The sequence below is a fragment of the Erpetoichthys calabaricus genome, chromosome 5 (genome assembly GCF_900747795.2).
Source record: "Erpetoichthys calabaricus chromosome 5, fErpCal1.3, whole genome shotgun sequence".
NCBI lineage: Eukaryota > Metazoa > Chordata > Cladistia > Polypteriformes > Polypteridae > Erpetoichthys > Erpetoichthys calabaricus.
Window position 1 is genome coordinate 61,331,426 of NC_041398.2, and position 17,992 is coordinate 61,349,417.

General features: G+C 35.1%; 1 protein-coding gene across 3 annotated transcripts; it reads right to left on the reverse strand.

Moving 5' to 3' along the window:
• Positions 1–713: 713 nt before the first annotated feature.
• On the reverse strand, positions 714–16,981 carry mogs (mannosyl-oligosaccharide glucosidase). Of its 3 annotated transcripts, none has more exons than XM_028801556.2 (5): positions 16,859–16,981; positions 11,043–11,442; positions 8,857–9,080; positions 4,886–5,079; positions 714–3,263 (listed from the first exon to the last, which is right to left on the reverse strand). In XM_028801556.2, the coding sequence occupies exons 2-5, from the start codon at positions 11,425–11,427 to the stop codon at positions 1,496–1,498; spliced, it is 2,571 nt and encodes an 856-aa protein (XP_028657389.1). In that variant the 5' UTR covers positions 11,428–11,442; positions 16,859–16,981; the 3' UTR covers positions 714–1,495. The 3 variants fall into 3 exon arrangements, with proteins under 3 accessions (XP_028657389.1, XP_028657391.1, XP_028657390.1); XM_028801558.2 differs by having other exon boundaries at positions 16,810–16,962; XM_028801557.2 differs by lacking the exon at positions 16,859–16,981 and adding an exon at positions 16,738–16,804.
• Positions 16,982–17,992: the final 1,011 nt, after the last annotated feature.

Here is a 17,992-nt window from a genome sequence, read left to right on the forward strand (position 1 = left end):
ATAACGTGACAGTTTTTAAAAACCATACAACCACCTGTCATCTTAAAAGTCCAAATTTTGTTTCAAAACCAAGGATGGTGTAAATTATTCCTTCAAGTCTTAATGGCAATAAAAGAACAATTTCAAAAACAGCAAACTATTCACAAGTCTAGGGCTGAAGCCTAACCCTGCAGCACTGGGTGTAAGAAAACCAATGTGGTCAGGGAACCAGTCCAACATACAGCCCATTTTCACACACTCTTTCTTGCACAGGTCCAATATGGAATTACCAAATCAGCCAAAACAGTGTATCCTTTTGAAGAGGAAGTTATAGGAAGAACAGGTTAATTGCACACAGGCAAACTGATGTTGGATTTGAATTCAGAACTCTGGGTCCATGAGAGAAAGCATCACCCATTATGCCACATTAATTTCAAAATTGATCATCAAAAGTACTTTTGAATCCCCACCAACCCCCACACAGAATAATGCCAAAAAAATGTGACTATTCTTTCTTATCACAATAAAGCTCTTTGTAAGCACCATTGTTACCCTTGCAGATTGTAACCAGGGAGAAACATTTCAGTGACTGTATACTTGGAAAAACTGGGTTTAGAAAATTGGTTAATGGACAGAAGAGTGGGTGGATAGATGAATGGATATCCAATAAAGATGCATAGTTTAACAATGGAGTCCTCCCAGACCTAGAAAATTAAACACCAAGAAACAGTTAGTACCCAAAACATGTTTATTAGAAACCTCTAAGAATGTCAGATCAGGCAACCCTTTAGAAGGATGCTTCAATAAACAATCTGCGCTCATAATAAACAGATCAATTTCTTCGCTGTCATTTTGTGAGACAAAAGAAATCCTTTATATGCAATGTTTGAAATTAAAAAGCCAAACTGTCAGAAGATGACTGTAGTTAAAAATACCTTGCTCTGTTTAAAATACCTGCATTTCAAGTGATACATCCAACTGTGTATTTCACCTTCTCTCTCTCAAGTGAAGGGAATGCATCTTGTAGCTGCAGTAAATACCCAGGCCACGCACTCTCTCTAATCATAGAGCATATTAAATAATCACAGATACACAATTATTACAGTTATTTACAAAAAAAAAAAAAAAAAAAAGGCTCAACAGTGAATTAAGTGTTAGAGAATGTCTGCGGTAAAGATTAAAAATATATTTTTGTGAGAGCCTTAATACTTGCAATTTTTATTCTTTGGAAGGGAAATTATCAATATATAAATTTTCAGTGCAGATGCAAGTAAATTTTGTCTAAAATAATATCTATAAAAAAAAAGAAAGAATGTCACAGTAAGGGAATACATTATGCATGTAAGGACCCATGGTCAGATCGTTAAACATCTCAAAATACCCTGAAAATAATGTCTGCCAAAATTAAGAACATAAACCTGAACTGCAAGCTGTGCGTCTCAAACAGGACTTCTCAAAACAAAAAACAAACAAAAAAAAAAAAAAAAAAAAAACACTCCACTGCAGAAATGCTGTTTCAGTAATCTTCGGCCATTATTAATACACAGAGTGCAGACCAGCCAGTAAAAGGATGACTTCCTTGGCCCTTTCCTGAACTGTCATTATACTGCTCCCAAACATAACCAGTCTCTGTATACTGTCTGTATATATTTTGTACCACATTAGTCCTCAATTCCTGATAAAGTGATGCAGCAGTTTCTTTATATGGACCATCTACATTGGCATAGTAATGTAATGCTCTGATAGCCAGATAGTTGATATTGATCCAAATAGGCCCTCTCCAGTAAGGAGCATCATGTTCAGTGTTTCTCTTCATGTAGAATGGATCAGATTTAGAAAGAGAGCGTAATCCAAAAGGTGTCCAGAGTTTCTGCTCATCATGAATATCCTTGAGGATATGTTCAAGTTTGGGAGAATCTGGCTGAAGAACCTGCAGCAAGAATGGGAAAAGACTAATATATCCAAAAGCATTGACATACTGCAGTTTGGGAGCTTTGCGCACAGATCGTACCAGCCTAGCAGTGGGAAGTTGATGCCTAGGCTGACCTGGTGGTATATAAACCTTCTCTCGTTGAAGAATCACCGATTGTGTGTGGTTTCCATAGTCGGCAAAAGCTTTTAGCTGCTCTGACCAGTGATGTTCTTCCAAGACCGAACTATCACTTAAGCTCATATAAGTCCTCTCATATATTTCGTAAGGTTCTCCTAACAATTTAGCAAGGTCAGTCATAATCCTTGAAATTAGGGTCATCCAGCAATACAGGTCTACATGCCTTTCATCCTGTGACGGATGAGAGGCCCTTGGATAATCATCTAGGCCTGATGTCAAAGTCTTCGGATTAAGAAACAAGTCAGTATCCTTGTCACGGCCCCTCCACCTATAAGAATTTGCAACTGGCCCCAACTGTGTAGTATTGTACCACTCAAACCAAGTCTGTAGCCTAGGAAATAGTCGTTTTAGAAAATCTTTGGTCTTCTTGTCTATTTGCTTACTTTCTAGATCTGAAGAGCCAATTAGCTTCTGTAAGGCCAAGAAGAGAGTGGGAGGATTAGCATTTTCGTTCCTTTGAATGATAAACTCAGCAGGTACCTTGCTTCGAGCCTCATCATCTAAAATCTGTTCTCTAGGAATCCAGCCCTCAACATTCATTAAATCCAGCCAGTGACCTATGGATTCTTGAGTGATATCAGGATCCCACTTATTTACAAGTAGTTGATGAAAGCCCTCATCCCACAAAAATCCTCGGGGAAAGAAGGAACGAGAAGGCACTGCAGTAAACAGAGGTCCTTCAGGGTACAAAAGAGGATATTCATTGAACTTAGACTGAACAGCTGACTGTCCATTGAAGTAACCTAATCCACCAAGCATGTTGCTCAGTGCTGCTTTGCTAAATTTTATTTGCGAAGGCGTATGACCCTTCTTCTGAAGGCCAAAGATTTTCTCAAATTTTTCGTCAAATGCAGACTTCTTCTTTTCTAGCTCCTCTGTTAGCACTTCTCCAGCCAACTGATTTGGCCTCTCCTTGAAGCTAGCAGACTCGAATAATACTTCAATTTGAAAGGGTGTCTGCACAGTTACTTGATGAACCACAAAGTCACTTTCTTTCCGCTCTTCTCCTCGTTGTTTCTGCTGTTGTGGAGATGGTGGCTTATATGAATCCACAGCAATATAATGCCGCTTCTCACCTGAAGGAGAGCTGTAGACAAATCTCCCACTCAAGCTGTTCTTGACTACCTCTGTTAGTTTGTCCAGGCCCAGACTGACTGTTGTTAAGTGGTTATAGCTGAGAACAAAAAAAAGTAAACAAAAATAACAAATGCTGAGAACTTTTTTTCAATCATACACACGTTAGAATGGGTATTCTAATGTAGAAACTGATAAACTGAATTCTAAGTAAAAGTTGATAAAAAAAACCTTTACAAGCCTCAAAAAGCATATTGTAATTAAAGTATTTTATTGACACAAGTGTGAACATGGTACACACACTTGAAAAAGAGGCTGTAGTAGAAACACAATTAACATACACCCAACACAAACCACAGGTAACATTTCTTAAAAGCAAGTATTGATTACCTTCTAAAGAAAAAAGCTTTCTAGCCATTACATATGAAAGTATATAATTAACTAAATTAATCTGTAATATAAATACCTCACAATGACCTCCTGAAATGTGGAGAAAAGGAGTATAACAGGAGATTTCAACCAAATCAGGAAAGGATGATTAAATAGAATAGTGCTTTTAAGGAAAATCTGCCAGTTGAAAAATGTATTGGATTAAAAAATTCTTGATTACAAAAATTATCTTTTTGCTGGCCATGTACGTATTATAAAATTTTTTTCATACGGTTAATTTCATTAATCCTAGCAGAACTATATAAATATGGTATAAACCAAAATCACATTTTGATATAAAGTGTCTTTTAGGTATGGGTTCTCATGTAGTTATTTAAACATTAACAACAAAAGCATTGCCTACCTGAGCTGTGATTTACCTAGTATAAAAATATTTAACTATTTATAAATATCTGTGTTTTGCATCTATAAAATAAAACAGATATTTTATTTCACATTAAACTTTTTACAACCACTGTCCTGAATCACTTTTTTTAGTAAAGAAAAGAAGAAGCTTTTATTTTCCCCTCATACAGCAATCTTCTCCTTGCACAAGTGATGATAGTAATGTGCAAATCTTAAAAAACCCTCACTTTCTGAATATTTCCTAAACTTTAAATACATATATTTTTATTAGGAATAAAGTTTTTTTTTTGGTGTATACTGGTTTTTAAGGGTGTCTCAAGCAAAAGCAACAAGTTTAAATTAGGCACAAAATTAAAATCGTATAAGAAAATTCATCAGTATGTGCTTCTTTCATCAATATAAACATTGATGTTAAATTTGTGATAAGTATGAATAATGAACAGCACAATAGTGCAGAGAGCTAGCCATTTCTGAGTACTTGTACCATAGTCAGTCACCTGACTCAAACAACCACGTCACGGTGGGGAACTGCAGTTGTTTATTTAGTAGTCTGATGGAATTATTGAACAAAATGCATTTTTGTAAATAGTTGGTTAAATCATAAGAAATGTTACAGCATTAATGGAATTTAACAGCTAATGCAACCACCTTCATTTGCAAAGTTAACAAGACTGTGAATGCATTTTCCGTGCCAAATAAGTTTAAAAAAAAAAAAAATCTAAATCCATTTTGGTTTTCCACATGCCACTACAATATTAAAAAATAAATCAAGTTAAAAATTTAAATTCCTTGCAAAATGTTTTTAAAAGAGAATTCAAAATTACCAACTTAAAAAAAAGATAATAATTAGTAACATTTTAGTTATTTTATATTCTTTAGCAAAGAAAATGGGAAAAGGGGAGGTACACAAGCCCTCTACATACATACCTTGCAAACTTTTCAATTGTATTACCACCAGCAGAAGGTTTCCGAAAAGTAAGTTTAAATTGGCCAAGCTCCTCTGAGGAGCCTGTTACTGAACCAAGACGGTTTTTCTCTTCAATGTGTGGCTGAAGTGACCCCTGACCATCTGCTGCCACGTAAAACAGTAAAGAAATCACAGGAGCCTGAGGCGAAGTGCTCTGTAAATTGTTAAAAAAATAAAATAAAATCTAACAAAGTTGCAAGCAAGTTTTTATATTTACGTACACTTTCAAATTGCCCATCTCATTATCTAATTAGACTAAAGTATTGGCAAAGAGAAATACTCATTAAGAACAGAATTATGCCTGAGTGGAAAAACAGGGCAAATTTGAGTGGAACTGTATAATAATAATACAAGTGCTTGAAATATGAGCAAAATTTTTTAAAAAAATTTAAAAAAAGGATCATGGGGGAAAAAAAAAATCAGGTGTTATTTAAAAATACATATAAAAGAGAATCCAAACATGTAGAGCAGTTATAAAAATAATTAAAGCCTTCACTTTCAGAATTGTAACTAATTTGCATTATAGTATGGTACGGAAGGGTATTCCGGCCAGTCAAAAAAAAAAAAAAAAAAAAGTATTATTTCGCAAAATAATTGTGTTATTTGGCAATAATTATTGTGTTACTGCATTCTTTTGCAAACATACTGCCTGCTACAGTAGTAGATATCATTGTGTACATGCATGCTTCAGTCATCTAATGAAGAAGAGAGTAAGCATATGGGCAATCTAGTAACAAGAACTGAACAAAAGTTCTAGATATAAATTTAGTTTTAATCAGTTAAAGTTTATTAAGTTCACTACAGACGTTTTAGCATTGACAGTGTGGTTGTGCAAAGCTAGCATTCCCACTTCAAAGCACCAGGGTCTGCATGGGGTTGGCACATTCTCCCTTTTGGATTGATTTGAATCAGTGTGTGCCTAGCTGGGGGTGTTTAACTGTTTTAATGCTTAATATTGGAAAGATTTAGTAGTACAGATAACAATAACAAAATTCCAAATGTTACTTGCATTTTAATAGTATTGGTAGTACCAAATAAAAGTCAGTACTCGACTTGTGTGACTGCAAATAGGTAAAATTACTTCAGACGGCACAATAATGTGATAAAAATGTAAGGAAAAACTACATATGTAAATGTCTCACAGTGGTGATGATACAGCACTGTATCGTAATGGTGCGTACAAGCTGTTTCAGTCTGAGGATGAGTTGATACTACTAAATGCTAGCATTTCATTGTGCAAATGAGCTTCTTCTTATAAAAACAGCAAGCCTTCCCTAGTTGCATATGAATTCCAACTAGCAACCGTGAATGGAACTAAGGATAGAGAATTACCTAAAAGAAGAATACAGAGCAAGAGTTAATTTGGCACTCAGCACTGTGTCTACAGTATTAACAGATGTCAAAAACAAAAACATAAAAAATTCTGTACAAAAGTGCTTTGTGTTCACTGCAATGGAATGTCAGTGCACAATTGCATTTATTATTATAAAACACACACACAAAGAGGCTTTGATTTTTGCCACTTTTATTTCATTATGGAGGTCATTCAGAAAAAGATTTTTGCATGCTTTTAGACTACAGCAACTTACTAATTGTATGCGAGTTGTAATTGTTTAACTTTGTGTCATGAATTTCTAAAAGGAGCTGAAATGATGCAGAGATTAGACACTTTTAGTACTATTTTCTACATAGTCCTGATAAGGGAACGCAGGCTTCACATTCATTTGCTGATTGCAATAAACACATCTACAGCTGTTGCCCTGCAACCATCCATCCAGTGGCGTATACAGCTTAGTGTCGAGGAGAAAACCTCACACACATCCACAACTACCCACATATGACTTCTGTTTTTTTTTTTTTTTGTTAAACCAGCTAATGATGCAAATGTAAATCTTACAAAAGCTTGTAATAAAAACAGCTTTAAAGAGTTTGTTTAAAAGAAAATATCCTGAATTCCTTTGAATTCACCAGTTCAACAGTACAGATATAATGATGCTTGAATTTTTACTTTTAGTATTAATCTTAAGCAGAATTTTTAAGTTACTGGAGATAAAATATTACAGAATAAATTACATTATGTGCACAAGGCAAGACAAATCAGGTAGTCCATGCAGATATTCTTTATAAATCCAATGCTAAAACTTCCCAAGATTATAGCATAACATTCACTTGATGTTACTGTGGGGCAATCCCCATGCCTATTGTAAAATTAAATTCAAGCCCTGTACTGTATTTTGATGTTTATGAAGGCCATACTAGTTTACTTAAATGATGTATCTATAACTTCTTGAAGAAAAAACTTATTTATTTTTGCTTTTACTATTAGTATTTATGTATTTTATATTTTATTAATGAAAAAAGCACTATTGTTCAGTAGAATAATGGAGGTACTTGTAATAAAACAAAACAGGTTTCTGTTTTTGCTGTGGTATTGAATAGGTATCAAGTATTGTGAAATTCCACTTGTATTGGTATAAAATACAAAAATCTCATTAGTAGTACTTCTCAAAGACCAAAAATGTTTAGTCATTAATGTGCTGTAAAGAAAATAACATCCATCCTCTTTTCATTCCAAACCTGAGCCTCTGAAGAATCAAGGTGTGAAAAATGATGCTGTGCCACCTGATTAGAACTGTTACAAAATATTTATAGCAAATAACTAGACTAAAATTAACGTAATACTTTACTTATAATAAAGCTTGTTACTGGATTGCACACTATGTAAACAATTTTCTGACTGCCTGTGCAAATGTGCCTGGCAAAGACCCAGCATAACCTTGCACCACGTTTGCTTCAGGCACTAAGATAATCCCTGGCTCCCTGTGACCCTAAACTGGGTAGATCTTAGCACATGCAGGGTTAAGTTACAGTATTATATCTACAACGCCTGATCAGTTCTTGTCACCCAATTGCACGTGACTAGTCTCTCCCCTCACTAGCTGTCTATAGACATCTGAAATATATGTGTATGCATGACGATACTGACCACAGCAGGCAATATCTTTGTGAAATATCACAATAATTATTGTGAAATAATGTAATTCTTTTGTGTGAACATACAATTACTGCTAAGTAATGCAATACATTTTGAGTGGCAGGAGTAAGCTTCTGTACTATGGGACCTTACTATATTTTACCTATTCCAAAAACTACTTGGCCAATTTTTAGAGTCATTTTTTTAATAGCAACATTTGACAAATACTAGAGGTGCACCTGTCATAAACATCCATACATGGAAAACAAAAAAATAAAAATGGAAGAATGAAACATCTGTTTAGAAGCAATGCTTTCATTCAACATGTTAAACAACTAGTAGCTATGCATGACTGCAGCTATGCATGCCCTCTAATAATATTTGAAAAAGTTGTAGCATTAGACTACATTTGCTTATAACAGGTCAAATTTTTACATGGGAATGTGATGAACTAGGGATACAATTTAAGTGTTGCGCTTTATATGATGAAAGTCTGATGAATTTCAAATAAAGTTACCCAGAAAAAGTTAGTGAAAACTATACTACACAACAAGGTTACAAAAAAATACATCACAAAATACAAGAACTTTTTTATAATAAAGAGTAAATTCAAACTGAATTTTCAGTAATAGTTGGGTTACCTCCAACTGTATCATAAGATACATAAGAACAACTCTTCAGTATGCTTCATTAAGCCCAAAAACCATCCCATTTTATAAGTAAACGTGATCAAAAAAGCTCTTATCTATTTAAAAGAGAACCCATATACAATGTATCTGCAGTGTTTTGATTTGGTATTTAACACCAGAAACACATAACTCCAAAAAGCTTTTCTTGCAAGAGGTGAATGCAACTGTACAAACAGTATTAACTCTAATTTTTTAATGGCTAAAGTTCACACTTATCAAATACTACAGTTAAAGGATATGCAATTTGACAAATAAATGTAAGTTGTACCTGCTGCTTGGCTGTAATTCTCCAGGTCCAATCTCCCCCATTGTCACCTCCAGCTCTCTTCACAAACTCTGTGGTTAATGTGAAGTCCACATCCCTAATCTCCTGAATGCCAAAACTCGTACCATCATGCATCAGCCAGCCATAACTTGGCAAGTGATCTCCCTGCTCACAATTGTGTCTAAGGCTTATGTCCAATCCTCCAAACTGCCGCAACCACATCATCCCTGAATAAGACAGAAAGATAACTTAAGAATGAGAAAAATACAGCTTTGCAGAATTAGAAGCATGCTTCAGTTTTGGACTTTATCAATAATTAATAGTACCGGTACCAAGTGGAAAACATTCATAATAAAGTGTCAATATATAAAGTTCAATGCAAATGTAATTCAAATTAGACCATCTGTGCAAAATCAGTTGAACTTAGTAAGATACTTTTTAGCAGCTATTAGATTAAATAAAGTATATGGTATTGATTAATCATTCTGTCACATCTCCTTTGAGGTTCTTTTGCCCAGTCTTTTTTTATAAAACTGCTTCCATTATTGCAGATTTGTTGACTGCCCTACTTCTGATCTTGCCAGATTGAATTTATTAGACTGAAATCTGGATTTCAACGTAGCCACTGCAAATAATATTTTCCTCTTAGTACTATCTTTGGTACATCTGTCAGAACACTTAGGATCACTCTCTTAATGGAGAATGTTAAAATTGTTCTGTTTTCTGATAAATAGTTCAACATGACTCAGAATCTACGGTTTCCTTAACAATCACGCCCTGTCTAGTACCATGAACAGAGAGGTAGCCCCAGACAATAACACACCCACTACAGCATAATGACTGGCACAGTACATTGACCAGCAGACTAGGAGTTAGAAATTAAAACTCGGTGTGTTCTGTCCAAAAAACATAATGATCAACCTATAAATGAAGCTTACAATATCAGTGCTGTTGTGACTTATACAAGTCAGAAGTTAGCAAAACTTTCAAAATGAAAGAATCTAAAATACCCTTCATAAACAGTTGTAACATGGACAGACCTTTAACCACACCAGACATTAACCACACCAGACAAATGCAGAATTACTTTTAAAGAGAAAATTGTTAATTCATGTTTTTCCCCACCCAGATCCCTAATAAAAGAATTTACATATCACATCAATTTCTAATTAGCACTAATATTTTGCTGAAAAATTAACTTTTTGAACTTCTGTAACTGTGAGGCCTTTATTCAACATATCTATACAATTTGCAAAAATCTAGAAAATTCAATAAAAAAAGTACTAGGATTTATTTTATTCACCATGTTTGAATTAATCTAAGGACTCCTATTTAGAACTTTTTCATTTGCTTATTAGTAATAAATTTGTGGTTATATGTCTATATGGGCAACACTTCAACCAGCATTGCAATGATGAGCTGCTTTTAAAAACAGATGTAAACTTAGAGTTTGAAACAAACAAGACTATTGATTAGGATTTTGCGGTATACAATAAAAGTACTGAAAAACCCAAAATTTAAAATGGGACTGTGGTAGCATTTTAATGTAAGCTTTCCCCTCAAACTACTCCTGGAGAAAAACATGCTTAGACATGATGGACTGCAAATGACTTCACCGGGACACATGACAAAGCCCCCAACTAACTATTACTTTGATGCACACTAAATGCTATCAATAGCAAAGCAGTGCATAGTGTGGCATGATGGTGTGGCCCACCAGAGAGACTGGGGGGGTTTGGCAGCTAATCAATTATTGTCTTCAAAAACAGTTCTGGTGTTCAAAAACTGGTTTTGATATTAAAGTAAAAAATTTTAGGACTGATTCAACACTACTATCCATCCACCTGTTATTGAATCTGCTATGCTGAATTTAGCGTCAAGTTCATCCATTCAACGTCATGCATAAAACAAGGACTAACCCTGGATAAGGAATCAGTCCACCACTGTGTACAAAAAAAGGATTAACCTAACAATGTCCAAAGCAAGATTTGAACCCAGGACTCTGGAACTGTGAGACAGTAGCACTAACTAATGTACCACCATTCCTCCCAATGTCTGCTTATTTTTACATCTCTTCTGCTAAGTCATCTTTCGCTTTACTGCAACTGTTCACTTTTAGCTAATTTATAATATTACTCAAGCATCAAATTTCATACACACTTTTTAAGCCTACAAGAAAATAAGCATACCTGTTACAATTGATCTGGGACTCCGAGTTTTCATTCCAAAATAAACCTGAGGTCTATAGGAACCCCAGAATCGCTCTGGACACACAGCAGCTGAAGTACCATTTTCATCTATAATTTTCGGTGAAGGGTGAAGAGTGATGATCCTTTTTGCTAAATAGGAACGCATATACATGGCATAGAAGAACCAAATCAGGCTAAAGATGCAAAGTCCTATGGAGATATTGATAAAAATCTTGGCGATATCTGGCTTTTTCTTCTTTTCTTTTCGATGCAAGATTGAGTTGGTAAATTCCTTTTTTTTGTCTTCCTTTCCATGAGGAATAAAGTCACCGACATCTTTACTGCTGTTTGGGACAATCCGTCTTCCATGCCTTTGTCTGCCCATAATTCCCTTTAAGACCTGTAATGGTGTACAAATATTAGTGCATTGTCATCTTCTGAGAACACCTTAGAAGTCATTTTTTTTTGCAGCAGTTTTGTCAGAAATGTCAGGAAGAAAAAAAACAAAAAAAAAACACTTTCCTTACTTAAAAAATGTTTGAATAAATATGAAGATAAATATGAAGACTATGATCTCAAACCTGTCCCAAATCCCTCAAAATTAGTGAATATATGTTTTAATCAATAAAACAAACCCCCTGTCCTAAAACAAAATCCATATTTATATTAGGTAACATTAAATTTAAACATTAAATATAATAATAACAATTTCAGATTTTTGTACACATTGGGGTGTACATTGGGGCTTTCATATCAAATATCACATTATTCATATACAATTCTAATGTATTTTCAAAAGTCATACAAAAAGCAGAAACTGACAATCTAAAAATATGGTTGGTATTACGTTGGACTAATTTCAACACTGTGTTAATCTAAACAAACACCATGCACTACTGCAGATGTTTTTGCACATTCACAAAAAGTCTTTTCATATTTTTTAATAGTCAGTTTGTCGCATCATTAGTAAAACAGGCAAATTTGTGTTTCTTAAACATTAGTCCTTCGCAGCACATTTTAGGACAGTTATATTTTCCTTTGTTACCCTGCTTTCAGATGTACAGATTTACTAGGAACAGATTTTTTTTTAAATCACTAGCACCCTAAAAGTACTGTTTTTTTTCCTTTCCTGTGTTTTTCCTTTCTGGCTCAGTTTTAAACCAAGAAACCTAAGTTACTGTCATTTCATACTAAAAGTGATATACCTCCACTGTAACCATGCAAAATGTGGATTTCTTTCTCATTAATGACAATAGAAAATACATACCATATTTCTTATTTTCCTAATGTTACTCTAACAACTTTAAAAATAATATTAAAGAGCTCTTTCAGGGTCAGCAATGTTCATTAAGCCACCTGTTTCTTATTTCAAATAATGAGGAGCAATGAGAAAAAATAGATCATCTATATTACATTTTAATACAACAGTAAGAGTGTTAAAAGAGAGAAAGACTGAGACTCAGTTGAGTACCAACCCTTCTGTTATTCCCTGACCACCTATCCATGCTACTGGCACTCAACTGACATCCTGCTCTATAAAGTCTGGTCCTGCTCTCCTCAACTATAGCCTGTGCTTTGCTTTAAAACTTTCCTCTGTAATTTTTTTAATGTAGATGTTTACAGATATATGCAAAAACTCACTTTAAAGCTGGTGAATGTGGAGGAAATAGTTAAAGATTATTGTAATGAAAAATTAGGTACATTCAATTGTTTCATCTCAGAAACTTTTACAGACTCGTAGTGCCTACATTTATATAAATGGCAAATGGGCAGTGACATTGTGTCATCTGGTTTCTACAGCAAAACGAAAGCCTTGCTGAGGGAAAAGAGCTATTTCATCTGGATGACCTTATTTGTCAGTGCAAATTTGTCCTGAATCTCCTCTCTTGATCACGTTACTTTGTAAACACCGAAAATCCTGTTTTTGTGAAGGGCCTCATTTTCAAGTGTCACATTCATTTCACTTTTCACCTGCATTTTTGAAGCAACAGTGAACATAAAGCACTTTATGTTTTACAAGCATACTACAGAAAAAAAAATAATACCAATATAAAAAAAGGACATAAACTACAAATGCACACATAACACCTTAATTGTTTATCAATATTTGAATATAGTCAAATATATGCTTATTTTTTTTTTTTTAATATGAACATTCAAACCTTAATTTCTGGCTAATCTGACAGTGCTAATTAAGACATTTATAAATTAATTACACTGTATATATTAAACATGATTCACTTTAATTTACAGTAATGTAATGTAAACTAGGTCAGAATAAGACAGTGATTGCCAGGTTTTGGTCTTTTGGACTTCTACTCAACATGCAATGATTTCCATCCAACAAACTGTTCGGATGGTATCTGGTCCCAGGCACAGTGGGCTTTCTTTTCAACAGCACTACTGTTTCTGCAATCTCCATGTCATTGGGTTTTACATTGACATTCTTTGAAGCTACTGAAAACTTTGAAAACTAAAAGAGAGCATCTGAAATGTCCACTTCTTTATATTGTATCTCCTTCGCGTCATTCAGAATATCACATTCTTGAGTATACTCTTTGACTAGTAAAAAAAAAAATGGCAAGAACCTTCTGCAGTTGACATTTGGAGTTTGCACAACATTATACATCTACTAGTACTCCCCTGCACATCAATTATTTCCTTTCAACTGTTGTTCGCTTGGGGCAACAAAATTTTTGGAGAATTTTAGCCTATACAGCTATAATTACTTGTGTAATTTGCTTTATTCGTTTATTGTGGGGGGTTTTTTCCACATTTGTTAGGCTTCTAAATTATAGGATGAATTTTTCCTGAAGTGCAAGAAATGCTTCTTTAAATCTACTCCATTACTTCTCCTCCATCTTCATACCCTAAAGGGTTTACCCCAATGCCATGGTTTATCCCACCTATTCCAAGATTAAACTAGAGAAATATAGAAAACTAAACATATTTTGTTACCAATTAAATTTTAAACAGCTGCATGCATCTCCGAAACCCTGCATTCCAAATAATTCAGAAAATGTATGCATGCTATAATATTCTGGGAGTTATTTAGCCGGTATCAAAGACAGCGATATCACCCTTTTGTAACAATGAATTGTGATGTTGAAGGAAAATGGCATTTAAATAAACATCCTACATATGAGGAAGAACTACAAAAAATAATTTGTAACAGCTGAATAGACAGAGTTGGGTTCTAAACTTACTGCTTAAAATCATAATCTTGCCAATTAAACACTACTAAATATTTTAGTAGTATTTTTTTTAAAGGAAAATGAAAAAAAATTGTTAAGAGCATTGTACTCTTATCATTGGACTGGAGAGTGGGAACATGTCACGTGTTAGTAAGAACTTCATCTGACGATACTACTACTACTATTTAAAAATAACAGTAATAACAGGCTGCAATTACAGTGTTTACAAGAGTGCATAAAATACAGGTTTCTTTACAGAATTGTACAATATCATGCAGTTAAAAAGCAAGCACAAATTGGGTTGTTGGGGCTAACATAGTTTTCAGAGACACCAAGTCAATGAATGTAAAAATTGCACTAATGCCCTTTTGTTAGTTGTTGGTTGAGGAGGGTCTATGATTAACTGTAGTTCATTTTCCTCAAACACAGATTTTAACTCTCCATTAAGGCATTTCAAAGAAATTAAAGCATGAATGTGTGTGTGCCAACAACTGACACTATGGGAGATCCTCAACCACAAGCACAACTCTGCCGACTTTTCAATAACTTGTCTTGGGAATTTGCTTTGCCATCAGAAGTGGCGCTTTTTGAAAGATTCAGACTGTTTTAGAAAGTATAAATCAGTAAATGAATATTTCAGTGTTTTACAAGAGCAAACTCTAAAAATTCACTAAAGCTGTTTAAATCGGATCTTTAGAAATTTCAAAAATTTGTTTGGCATACTCTACTCAAGGTATCTTGACAAAACTATAACCTTTTGATAGATTTCAGAACACGTACTCTTCAAGGAATTGTTCCACTGTGAATCAAAGTGTTTTTATACCCACAGACAGGTGACCAGGTGAAAACTGTGACGAAAATATGTAATTCTGCATTTCATGCAAACGAACTTAAACTAAATATTAAAGCTTTACATGTAAGAATTTAAACTTAGATGCTGACAAATTCTAAAGTCAAATTAACTTGTCTGTAATTAACTATTCTTGACGAACTGAAAGTTACATTTTTTTGCTACATCACGTATTGAAAAGTCGTATCTATATTGAACGTCTATTTTGACCTTGTAATTTAAAAATAGCACTTGTATTCTTATAATAACGATATTCCATTTGTTGTTTTCCTACCTGCTTCTTGTACTTTGTGTAGGATCTTATGTGCAGCGTGCAAAAATCAAGAAAACAATTATGTTCATGATTAAGATTTCCAAGAAGTATATCCAAAACACAAGTTGGCAGTTTCATCTCCACCAATGGTGTAACTGGCAACTGATCTTTATGGGCTCCAACTGCAGAACTGTAAAATTTCCTTAACTTTGAATTTAGATGTTTACTCTCGATTGTGTGCACTGTTCCCTATGTACTTAAATACAATTGCATATTATGTAGTACAGTACTTTCTCCTTTCTTAGTAAGCCATCCTCAAGAGTCTGCTAAATACAGAATAACAAGGGCATAAACAAATGAATCATTATGACTAATAAACTGCAACATACATGTAAACTGTCTTGCAATGATTACAGAAAGGTGTCATAACCAACACTTCAGAAGGCCAGCCAACACTGAGACAAACAAAGCACTCACTGTTGCTCCAATGTCTTGCAAAGCAACTGAATGGTGAATAGCAACTTAGCTGCATCTCATCTGCTCTCTGGAAATATGCTCCTATAATTTTATCAGGTAACAATCGAAGACTCAGCTCTTCACTTTTACCTTCCAGAACTACTAAAACCGGCATTCACTTTCTGAAATGGGCACTAAAATGAAAGATTTTACAGTGCTGAAGGGTCTCATTTAAACAGACTGCCTTATCACTACTATTTATTCTTTTCATAGCCCCAGTCAGTCACTACTGCATTCATGTTTCGTCTTCCACTCTGTGCCACAGTGCTGCCCTCGAGATCAGTTAGTCATTTGGAAATGAAAACTACCCTAACTGCTTCGACTAGAATTTGAAAAACTGGATTGTTAACTTTTCAGGAAAACAAACAGTAAATGTGCCTCACTTGTCGCATTCCTCCATTTTACTTTACCGCCCGCTTTCTTAGCTGAAAACGTGTGCCCACTTGTGTGTGCAAATCGTTAAACCGACGTGTACTTTTGTTTCAGGTGTTCCACCCATTTACGATTTGGTTTATTTACATTTCTTGATTCAAAATGCATTTTTCAATCTTTAAGGTATTTCAGGTATTTTCGCACTTGCAAAATTACCACCTATAACTGGCACTTTTCTTCTTTTTTCAAAACAATAACAAATATTTAACGGAAATGCGATTAAGAGCTATTGGAATTGACCTTTCAACTACAGTGTTTCACCAGCGTGAGCACTAGCAGATTTTACAACACACAGTAGACGGAAGAACCCTTCTATCGCAACGTATCGTATCGCTAGGCGTTTCAACTCGTCAACCAACACGTCTCACGCGTATTTGATGTTTTCGTGACCAATACATGGAATAAAATCTCATTGAGTGATTATTTTCGTACAACGCGGGACGCACTTACACCAGCAGGCACACTTGGTACACGTGAAAGCTTCGAACCAGGTGAGCAAACCGACGTCCTACTGCCACTCACCTGCGGGTCAACTCATTAGGCGTAACGAAGAGAAAAGACCACCCCTTACCAGCTGTGCCCACTCCTGCCGTGCATCACTCCAATTCACTTCCTGCCCGAATCAATGGACTCCAACACGCAGCCAAGCCGCAACTGCCCGTCGCAGACGTGTTGCAGCTCTGAAGCGCAGGCGCGCGTAGTGGGCGTAACACGTCATTGGGTAAGCTCTGAGAGGGGGCTGGGCTTTGTGATGCGCGCTTCCGTCCAGTTGGACATTTATAAATTGGCGCTGCTGAAGAAGAACGTTTATTAGAAAGAACCAATTTGTTCCACGTTTTTAATTGTACACATATTCCATTTAGCATATTGTTTCTTGATTCTTACTCAACATTCGTGCTAATAAAAATGTGTAAATTGCCACATATAACGCTGCATTCTAAATACACGGAATAGAAGTGTGTACGTCTAAGTTGTGCTTTGAATATTTGTCAATCATTGTGATTGTTTATGTATGCTTTGATTACTCTCAAACTCACATAATCCAATTCACTGTACAGTGAAAGACCATGCAGCATGTTATAGGCCTACTTTGTAAAATATCTAGGTACAATTTTGTAAGATTTTTTAAATTATTTGATTCATGTGTAATCTTATAGTTGTTATTAGATAGATAGATAGATAGATAGATAGATAGATAGATAGATAGATAGATAGATAGATAGATAGATACTTTATTAATCCCAAGGGGAAATTCACATACTCCAGCAGCAGCATACTGATAAAGAACAATATTAAATTAAAGAGTGATAACAATGCAGGTATAACAGACAAACAATAACTTTGTATAATATTAACTGTCCAGCTCCATGCCTACAATAGAGCCTGCCTTCCTCACCAGTTTGTCCAGGAGTGAGGCATCCCTCTTCTTAATGCTGCCTCCCCAGCACACCACCACGTAGAAGAGGGCGCTCGCCACAACCGTCTGATAGAACATCTGCAGCATCTTATTGCAGATGTTGAAGGACGCCAGTCTTCTAAGGAAGTATAGTCGGCTCTGTCCTCTCTTGCACAGAGAATCAGTATTGGCAGTCCAGTCCAATTTATCATCCAGCTGCACTCCCAGGTATTTATAGATCTGTACCCTCTGCACACAGTCACCTCTGATGATCACGGGGTCCATGAGGGGCTTGGTCCTCCTAAAATC